Here is a 9,752-nt window from a genome sequence, read left to right as displayed (position 1 = left end):
AGACCATCGCACGCTGGATCATTTATTTAAATGCTCTTTGTTTTTGTCTCAAAGAAAATAAAAACAATAAGCACATTCAACAAACTGTTTGTGATGATGTTCAAAACACGAAATTACATGAAAAAGTAGCCGAATATGTCTGAGATCATGGGGACAACTGAAAACAAAACAACACATACAAACAAAAAAGTGACCTACAGTTTAGACAGCTGAGGAAAAAAGCGCTGATAAAACGTTAAAACTGATGCATAATATTTTAACTCTTATCAACGGGTTCACAATATCACAAAACGTATTATTTAGAACATAATAATTAGTAACGTACAATGTATAATAATAATCAGCAACAACAACAATACAGTATATCAACAATAATAATATATTTTATTATTTATATGATTATATGATATAACAAAGTAGCATACATAATAATAACAATAACAATAATAACAAATTTATCTTTTTATTTATTGTGTATTTTCTATGTATTATTTTACTCATATTTAGCTTGTTTACTTATAGACTGTAGCCCATAAAGTTGGAATCATTTTGTTTTCAGACAATCCTCTGTTTATTCCTATTTAAATGCATCTGTAATCACTTTTGACCAGGTGCAATGATTACATTATGCGTCCCAATTACCCAGGTGAAATGAAATAAATCACATTGTCACAATCATTTCATGGAAAGAGGTAAAAAAAATATTTTATTCCAACTTTATGAGCAACAGTGTATATACATCAACTTTTCTTCTAAGTGGAACAAGTTGCTCTCTTCCTTGTGGCAGCCGTTGCTGTGTCACTGGCTTCAGCATAATTTTGATAAAAACATTGCATTAGCCACAATTCAATATATTTACATATTAATTTCAACAATTGGATTTCTGCCATGTTTTCTTTTATAAAACGTTGGGAAGATGTAAGAACTCTGCACATTGGTAAACTCACTCAACTTCATGTATCAGCATGCTTGCTGATAGAACAGAGATCATCTCAAAGGAGCCCAAAAACAAATGAGTTTTTTTTTTTTTTTTGCATGTATGTATTCGTGTATTAAATGTAGAATGAGCTCGTGCTCGTCTCGTCATTTTCTCCTGCTGTTTATCGATATTTCTCAACTAGGACTAAGTTTCTGTCCATCGACTAATCGTTGCAGCTCTGTCAAGTGTAACGTGTGAAATTTGACTTGCTTGTTTTTGAGTGCTGGTGGTACTAAACAGACTTTTAGAACAACTCCTCTAATATTTCATCTATATTCAAATAGGCTATAACACAAATCACCAGAAAAGAACCAGAGAACAAACTGTTTTGCGTTTCATTCATTTATTATTGAATTTGCAGAGTGAACTCATGCTGCAGTCTCCGTCATCTTCTGCTGTTTATCGGTATTTCTCAGCCAGGGCCAGAGCCAGACAAGCCAGGAACTTGTCCATAGACACATGGACCTCAGGGGTGAAGTCGTTGGGGAACATGATGGCCATGACCACAAGGATGTTGTGGGACAGAATCTGTGGGGAAAAGGATAAATACACACATTACATTCAATTTTTTGCTCCCCACGTGCCCATCTACACACCTATCACAGATTTTTGTTGTGACATTAACTCCAATCTTCATAAGTGCACGACCCTTGAACTGGAATGGAACAGCGTTGTCCACACTGTACAAAGGGACCTGGTGCGAGTTGAAAACCCCTCACGGCCCTAAGTCTGAATATTAATGACAGGCTGTTAAATGTTAATGAGTCTGGATCTGCACCTTGAAGTTGGCAGGGTCAATCCTCAGAGTGAAGGCATGCAGCTCACTGAGGTTCAGGAGACCTCCTTTCAGATCGTCGATCTTGGTCACAGCATCAGCGACTCCAGACATCACGGTGATTCCGTGCTTCCTCACCGGGGCAGAGCCGGGGCTCAGGTCCTTCCAGTGGGCGAAGTAAGTCTTGGTCTGAGGGTACACGATCAGCATCCTGCCAAAAAGATGTAAGCGGATAAATGTGACTCAGTCGGTCTATGTTGGAGTGGGTTACACCAACAGTCATTATTATGTTCGGATATTTACCTGTTCAGAGCATCTTTGCCGATGTCCTCAGCCTTTCCAGACACTTTAGCCCAGAAGGCCCTGACGGTTTCCTTGTCCTTAGCAGTGAGACTGGTCATCTTGCCTGTAGATTGAGGTTTGCTGAATGTCTTGATCAGCTGAGACCGTGGGGGTTTTTATGCTTGAAACAGAGGGTGGGCACACCCAGCGCCTCCTCCTCCTCCAAGATATGTTGCAAGCGTCAGGTCGTAGCCTCCAAGAGATAAACAGAAATCTTGCCATGGTGGCTCTACAGCTTCTTTGAATTACATCGCTTAACTTCTAAATGATACGATCTTTCAAATGATCTTGCATTTTGGAAAAGGCCCCGAAGACACCAACAGACGACTCGTGTCACCTGTAGCCTATACGCTCAGCAGCGGCTGATGGGTCTCTATTGTTGAAAATATATTTTAGATGTAGACCTACAGGCAGGTCAACTCAGCACTGGGAGCAGTTTATTTGATACCTGGTGCAGTTCAGTTTGACTCATGTCTTTGAATTTTATTCTTGTGTACGAAATTAAAATATAAAAATCACAAAACACATTTTAAACTTAAATAGTAGCACAGCTCATTAGGTTATATAACATGTTGTAGCCAACATTTAATTTCTCAATTGATGCACGACTCAATCGTTTTGTGCCCCTGTGAGACAGATTTTAGAGCCGCATACATGTAGGGATACATATGTATGTTATCATAAGGAGACACTTTTCCCAGATAATTTTTTTCTTATCGTTCATTTTCTCTAAGCTGAGCTACAATGAAGCTTTCATTCAACTGACCTCAAAACATGTGGCCTATTTATTTATTTTAAATAAATCAGATCAGTCAACATTCCGCATTCAAATTTAAAGACCGCTATCCGAGGTGCTGATCCTTGGACGTCCCACGGGAGGATGTGGGAGCTGTCCGAGGTGCTCGCTGTTGGCTTCTGACTGGATTTGCCGCTTCGTTTTTTCACCTGTGATGGCGTCCATCTGTGTGCATATATCAGACTATGGCTCTGTCAAAAACTTGCGATCATTTAAATTGCCCGTTATTCCCATATGACCAAAACATACTGACACAAAGATGAAAAACTCTTGGCACCTGTTACCCATTGATTTATGGAAATCATTATTGGTCTGAAGCCTTTCGTATTACTTTGCATTGCTGAATGTGGTGGCTCTGAGGGGTGAGTGTTGGGGGGGTTACTTTACGGACAGAGCTATTTTCTTCTGGGGAAACAATCTAAACTGTGCAGATACGCCCTTTTCTTATCATTGTTGCAAATCCACAACACAGCACTTGTCCGGCCCACCGCCCACCCATTAGCACGCCTCTGGGAGGGGAGTAGAGCTGCTTTAAAAGTTGCATCTGGGGCCGGTGAGCACAGGATCTTCTGACCCGCACAGGAAAAACTTGAACCGGCAAAATGGTTGAATGGACAGACTTCGAGCGCGCCACCATCCAGGAAATCTTCTCTAAGATGGACTATGATGACGTGGGCCCCGCTGCTCTCTCCAGGTGACACTTATTTCCTATTCTGCATGAATAATATTTAAGAAGTAACCTATTGTTAGTAACGTATGCACATGTTCATTTTCTCAGCGTATATTTCATCTCTTAATCTAACCCCGTGACATTTATGTGTGTGACTCGTTTGCTCAGGTGCCTGGTTGTCTACCCCTGGACTCAGAGGTATTTCGGCGGATTTGGAAACCTCTACAACGCCACTGCCATCATCGCCAACCCCATGGTTGCAAACCACGGAAAGGTTGTCCTGCACGGTATGGACCGGGCTGTGAAGAACATGGACAACATCAAGGAGACCTACGCCGAGCTGAGCGTGCTGCACTCCGAGAAACTGCACGTGGACCCCGACAATTTCAAGGTATAAGGCCGAGGAGCTGTTGTCGCTGTTTTATCTACATTTTATGGTTTTTGTTGGTGTTGTTGTTTTTCATCGGAATCGCCTCACCTTTTTTTGTTGCTGCTGTTTTGTGATTCATGTTGTGTTGTGTTGCAGCTGCTGTCCGACTGCCTCACCATCGTGGTTGCTGCTCGGATGGGCAATGACTTCACCGGTGATGTCCAGGCAGCTTTCCAGAAGTTCCTGGCCGTGGTGGTGTCCTCCCTGGGAAGGCAGTACCACTAGAGAGCTGCAGCACAAGAGAAGACCATCGCACGCTGGATCATTTATTTAAATGCTCTTTGTTTTTGTCTCAAAGAAAATAAAAACAATAAGCAAATTCAACAAACTGTTTGTGATGATGTTCAAAACACGAAATTACATGAAAAAGTAGCCGAATATGTCTGAGATCATGGGGACAACTGAAAACAAAACAACACATACAAACAAAAAAGTGACCTACAGTTTAGACAGCTGAGGACAAAAGCGCTGATAAAACGTTAAAACTGATGCATAATATTTTAACTCTTATCAACGGGTTCACAATATCACAAAACGTATTATTTAGAACATAATAATTAGTAACGTACAATGTATAATAATAATCAGCAACAACAACAATACAGTATATCAACAATAATAATATATTTTATTATTTATATGATTATATGATATAACAAAGTAGCATACATAATAATAACAATAACAATAATAACAAATTTATCTTTTTATTTATTGTGTATTTTCTATGTATTATTTTACTCATATTTAGCTTGTTTACTTATAGACTGTAGCCCATAAAGTTGGAATCATTTTGTTTTCAGACAATCCTCTGTTTATTCCTATTTAAATGCATCTGTAATCACTTTTGACCAGGTGCCATGATTACATTATGCGTCCCAATTACCCAGGTGAAATGAAATAAATCACATTGTCACAATCATTTCATGGAAAGAGGTAAAAAAAATATTTTATTCCAACTTTATGAGCAACAGTGTATATACATCAACTTTTCTTCTAAGTGGAACAAGTTGCTCTCTTCCTTGTGGCAGCCGTTGCTGTGTCACTGGCTTCAGCATAATTTTGATAAAAACATTGCATTAGCCACAATTCAATATATTTACATATTAATTTCAACAATTGGATTTCTGCCATGTTTTCTTTTATAAAACGTTGGGAAGATGTAAGAACTCTGCACATTGGTAAACTCACTCAACTTCATGTATCAGCATGCTTGCTGATAGAACAGAGATCATCTCAAAGGAGCCCAAAAACAAATGAGTTTTTTTTTTTTTTTTGCATGTATGTATTCGTGTATTAAATGTAGAATGAGCTCGTGCTCGTCTCGTCATTTTCTCCTGCTGTTTATCGATATTTCTCAACTAGGACTAAGTTTCTGTCCATCGACTAATCGTTGCAGCTCTGTCAAGTGTAACGTGTGAAATTTGACTTGCTTGTTTTTGAGTGCTGGTGGTACTAAACAGACTTTTAGAACAACTCCTCTAATATTTCATCTATATTCAAATAGGCTATAACACAAATCACCAGAAAAGAACCAGAGAACAAACTGTTTTGCGTTTCATTCATTTATTATTGAATTTGCAGAGTGAACTCATGCTGCAGTCTCCGTCATCTTCTGCTGTTTATCGGTATTTCTCAGCCAGGGCCAGAGCCAGACAAGCCAGGAACTTGTCCATAGACACATGGACCTCAGGGGTGAAGTCGTTGGGGAACATGATGGCCATGACCACAAGGATGTTGTGGGACAGAATCTGTGGGGAAAACGATAAATACACACATTACATTCAATTTTTTGCTCCCCACGTGCCCATCTACACACCTATCACAGATTTTTGTTGTGACATTAACTCCAATCTTCATAAGTGCACGATCCTTGAACTGGAATGGAACAGCGTTGTCCACACTGTACAAAGGGACCTGGTGCGAGTTGAAAACCCCTCACGGCCCTAAGTCTGAATATTAATGACAGGCTGTTAAATGTTAATGAGTCTGGATCTGCACCTTGAAGTTGGCAGGGTCAATCCTCAGAGTGAAGGCATGCAGCTCACTGAGGTTCAGGAGACCTCCTTTCAGATCGTCGATCTTGGTCACAGCATCAGCGACTCCAGACATCACGGTGATTCCGTGCTTCCTCACCGGGGCAGAGCCGGGGCTCAGGTCCTTCCAGTGGGCGAAGTAAGTCTTGGTCTGAGGGTACACGATCAGCATCCTGCCAAAAAGATGTAAGCGGATAAATGTGACTCAGTCGGTCTATGTTGGAGTGGGTTACACCAACAGTCATTATTATGTTCGGATATTTACCTGTTCAGAGCATCTTTGCCGATGTCCTCAGCCTTTCCAGACACTTTAGCCCAGAAGGCCCTGACGGTTTCCTTGTCCTTAGCAGTGAGACTGGTCATCTTGCCTGTAGATTGAGGTTTGCTGAATGTCTTGATCAGCTGAGACCGTGGGGGTTTTTATGCTTGAAACAGAGGGTGGGCACACCCAGCGCCTCCTACTCCAAGATATGTTGCAAGCGGCAATAGGTTACGTTACGTCAGGTCGTAGCCTCCAAGAGATAAACAGAAATCTTGCCATGGTGGCTCTACAGCTTCTTTGAATTACATCGCTTGACTTCTAAATGATACGATCTGTTCAAATGATCTTGCATTTTGCAAAAGGCCCCGAAGACACCAACAGACGCCTCGTGTCACCTGTAGCCTATACGCTCAGCTGCGACTGATGGGTCTCTATTGTTGAAAATATATTTTAGATGTAGACCTACAGGCAGGTCAACTCAGCACTGGGAGCAGTTTATTTGATACCTGGTGCAGTTCAGTTTGACTCATGTCTTTGAATTTTATTCTTGTGTACGAAATTAAAATATAAAAATCACAAAACACATTTTAAACTTAAATAGTAGCACAGCTCAGTAGGTTATATAACATGTTGTAGCCAACATTTAATTTCTCAATTGATGCACGACTCAATCGTTTTGTGCCCCTGTGAGACAGATTTTAGAGCCGCATACATGTAGGGATACATATGTATGTTATCATAAGGAGACACTTTTCCCAGATAATTTTTTTCTTATCGTTCATTTTCTCTAAGCTGAGCTACAATGAAGCTTTCATTCAACTGACCTCAAAACATGTGGCCTATTTATTTATTTTAAATAAATCAGATCAGTCAACATTCCGCATTCAAATTTAAAGACCGCTATCCGAGGTGCTGATCCTTGGACGTCCCACGGGAGGATGTGGGAGCTGTCCGAGGTGCTCGCTGTTGGCTTCTGACTGGATTTGCCGCTTCGTTTTTTCACCTGTGATGGCGTCCATCTGTGTGCATATATCAGACTATGGCTCTGTCAAAAACTTGCGATCATTTAAATTGCCCGTTATGCCCATATGACCAAAACATACTGACACAAAGATGAAAAACTCTTGGCATGATTTCCATAAATCTTACCCATTGATTTATGGAAATCATTATTGGTCTGAAGCCTTTCGTATTACTTTGCATTGCTGAATGTGGTGGATCTGAGGGGTGAGTTGGGGGGGTTACTTTACGGAAAGAGCTATTTTCTTCTGGGGAAACAATCTAAACTGTGCAGATACGCCCTTTTCTTATCATTGTTGCAAATCCACAACACAGCACTTGCCCGGCCCACCGCCCACCCATTAGCACGCCTCTGGGAGGGGAGTAGAGCTGCTTTAAAAGTTGCATCTGGGGCCGGTGAGCACAGGATCTTCTGACCCGCACAGGAAAAACTTGAACCGGCAAAATGGTTGAATGGACAGACTTTGAGCGCGCCACCATCCAGGAAATCTTCTCTAAGATGGACTATGATGACGTGGGCCCCGCTGCTCTCTCCAGGTGACACTTATTTCCTATTCTGCATGAATAATATTTAAGAAGTAACCTATTGTTAGTAACGTATGCACATGTTCATTTTCTCAGCGTATATTTCATCTCTTAATCTAACCCCGTGACATTTATGTGTGTGACTCGTTTGCTCAGGTGCCTGGTTGTCTACCCCTGGACTCAGAGGTATTTCGGCGGATTTGGAAACCTCTACAACGCCACTGCCATCATCGCCAACCCCATGGTTGCAAACCACGGAAAGGTTGTCCTGCACGGTATGGACCGGGCTGTGAAGAACATGGACAACATCAAGGAGACCTACGCCGAGCTGAGCGTGCTGCACTCCGAGAAACTGCACGTGGACCCCGACAATTTCAAAGTATAAGGCCGAGGAGCTGTTGTCGCTGTTTTATCTACATTTTATGGTTTTTGTTGGTGTTGTTGTTTTTCATCGGAATCGCCTCACCTTTTTTTGTTGCTGCTGTTTTGTGATTCATGTTGTGTTGTGTTGCAGCTGCTGTCCGACTGCCTCACCATCGTGGTTGCTGCTCGGATGGGCAATGACTTCACCGGTGATGTCCAGGCAGCTTTCCAGAAGTTCCTGGCCGTGGTGGTGTCCTCCCTGGGAAGGCAGTACCACTAGAGAGCTGCAGCACAAGAGAAGACCATCACAAGCTGATCATTTGTTGAGATTCTGTTTGTACCATGTCTCAAAAGCAAATAATAATAATAAAAAAGCCCATTCAGCAATTTGCTTGTCTGTGATTCAACCAAACATAACTGTGAACATGAAAAATAACATTCACGACTGACCTTCAGACAGAGGAAAAACAGAGCTGATGAAAAAGTGGACGGAGCTTAAAAAGAGATCAACATTCAAAACACAGATGAACTACTGTGACTTGACATAGGTTAAATAGACCAATAAATAAATTATGTTTTTGATTATATTAATGTTACTGTTGTCCTCCTCGCAGAGGGGACATGTCTATCTATAGATTGATAGCTCCACAGAAGTGGTGGACAGAAATGTACACACTGATCTTTTCTACTTGTGTTTTTATCACAACGGTTTTTCTTTAAGTGTGTTCGCGACCGCAAAGACTAGAAAATGAACAAATCAAATTTTAAACTCAAGAGAAGTGCAACGATCGATTAGTCGATGGAAAGAAAATTAACTGGCAACTATTTTGAGACTCAATCATTTTAAGTTATTTTTCAGGCAAAGACACCAAACATTATTTTGTTCCAGGTTCTCCAGTGTGAGAACTGTTTGATTTTCTTTGTTTTATATCATTGTAAAGGAAATGTTGTTGGATAGTTTGTATGACAAAACGTAGCCTCACATTTGAATACTTCTCATGGGACTCTGGGAAATTTACCATCTGTGACATTTTTCACTTTTTTTCTGACATTTTATAGAATGAACGATTGATCAACAAAGTAAATGGCAGATGAATCAATAAAGAATCATTTGCTACCTTACTTAAAGTGAAACATACAGGGACAATGGAATAATAGGCTAATGATAATAATAAAGATTATAATAAATCTTTTTCCTGGCTGGTTATAGTTGTCCCTTATTACTTATTTTAATATAACAAATAACTAGTGACATATAAGGAGTTAATTTAATACAATATTATATTAAAACAATTTGACCAAAAATGTGTTTTTGAAATTTTTAAGTGTAAAAAAAAAGAAAAAATTATGCAACTGTTTTATGTGTTTGTACTCTCTTTTGTTATAAAAAATTGTCCCCTTTCATTGTCTTTGTATGTCAAACTATTATTTATTAATCTATATGTTATTTATGTTGCCGATTAATCGTTCATTGTGTACAATGTCAGAAAAAAAGTCAAAGATGGCAAAAATCACAAATTTCCCAGAGTCACGGGAGACGTCTTCAAATGTTAT

At 40.2% G+C, this 9,752-nt stretch overlaps 5 protein-coding genes across 5 annotated transcripts in view; 3 read left to right on the top strand and 2 right to left on the bottom strand.

The window, feature by feature from the left end:
• Window positions 1-41, top strand: part of LOC130185290 (hemoglobin subunit beta-2) — a 1,101-nt gene extending 1,060 nt beyond the window's left edge. The window contains exon 3 of the mRNA XM_056401670.1: window positions 1-41. This exon is cut by the window's left edge and continues 148 nt beyond it. The gene's annotated coding sequence lies outside the window, so the exon portion shown is untranslated.
• Window positions 42-1,315: 1,274 nt separating this feature from the next.
• Window positions 1,316-4,113, bottom strand: LOC130184484 (hemoglobin embryonic subunit alpha-like). The gene is made up of 4 exons (XM_056400415.1): window positions 4,041-4,113; window positions 2,058-2,289; window positions 1,758-1,965; window positions 1,316-1,507 (listed from the first exon to the last, which is right to left on the bottom strand). The coding sequence occupies exons 2-4, from the start codon at window positions 2,153-2,155 to the stop codon at window positions 1,379-1,381; spliced, it is 435 nt and encodes a 144-aa protein (XP_056256390.1). The 5' UTR covers window positions 2,156-2,289; window positions 4,041-4,113; the 3' UTR covers window positions 1,316-1,378.
• On the top strand, window positions 3,295-4,283 carry LOC130184483 (hemoglobin subunit beta-2). Its single transcript, XM_056400414.1, has 3 exons — window positions 3,295-3,586; window positions 3,731-3,953; window positions 4,089-4,283. Exons 1-3 carry the CDS (start codon window positions 3,495-3,497, stop codon window positions 4,215-4,217), a joined length of 444 nt encoding a protein of 147 aa, XP_056256389.1. The 5' UTR covers window positions 3,295-3,494; the 3' UTR covers window positions 4,218-4,283.
• Window positions 4,284-5,551: 1,268 nt separating this feature from the next.
• On the bottom strand, window positions 5,552-7,390 carry LOC130185303 (hemoglobin embryonic subunit alpha-like). The gene is made up of 3 exons (XM_056401687.1): window positions 6,294-7,390; window positions 5,994-6,201; window positions 5,552-5,743 (listed from the first exon to the last, which is right to left on the bottom strand). The coding sequence occupies exons 1-3, from the start codon at window positions 6,389-6,391 to the stop codon at window positions 5,615-5,617; spliced, it is 435 nt and encodes a 144-aa protein (XP_056257662.1). The 5' UTR covers window positions 6,392-7,390; the 3' UTR covers window positions 5,552-5,614.
• Window positions 7,391-7,526: 136 nt separating this feature from the next.
• On the top strand, window positions 7,527-8,582 carry LOC130185287 (hemoglobin subunit beta-2). The gene is made up of 3 exons (XM_056401665.1): window positions 7,527-7,847; window positions 7,992-8,214; window positions 8,350-8,582. The coding sequence occupies exons 1-3, from the start codon at window positions 7,756-7,758 to the stop codon at window positions 8,476-8,478; spliced, it is 444 nt and encodes a 147-aa protein (XP_056257640.1). The 5' UTR covers window positions 7,527-7,755; the 3' UTR covers window positions 8,479-8,582.
• Window positions 8,583-9,752: the final 1,170 nt, after the last annotated feature.

The sequence above is a fragment of the Seriola aureovittata genome, chromosome 17 (assembly GCF_021018895.1).
Source record: "Seriola aureovittata isolate HTS-2021-v1 ecotype China chromosome 17, ASM2101889v1, whole genome shotgun sequence".
Classification (NCBI taxonomy): domain Eukaryota; kingdom Metazoa; phylum Chordata; class Actinopteri; order Carangiformes; family Carangidae; genus Seriola; species Seriola aureovittata.
This window is presented reverse-complemented; position numbering and strand designations above follow the sequence as displayed.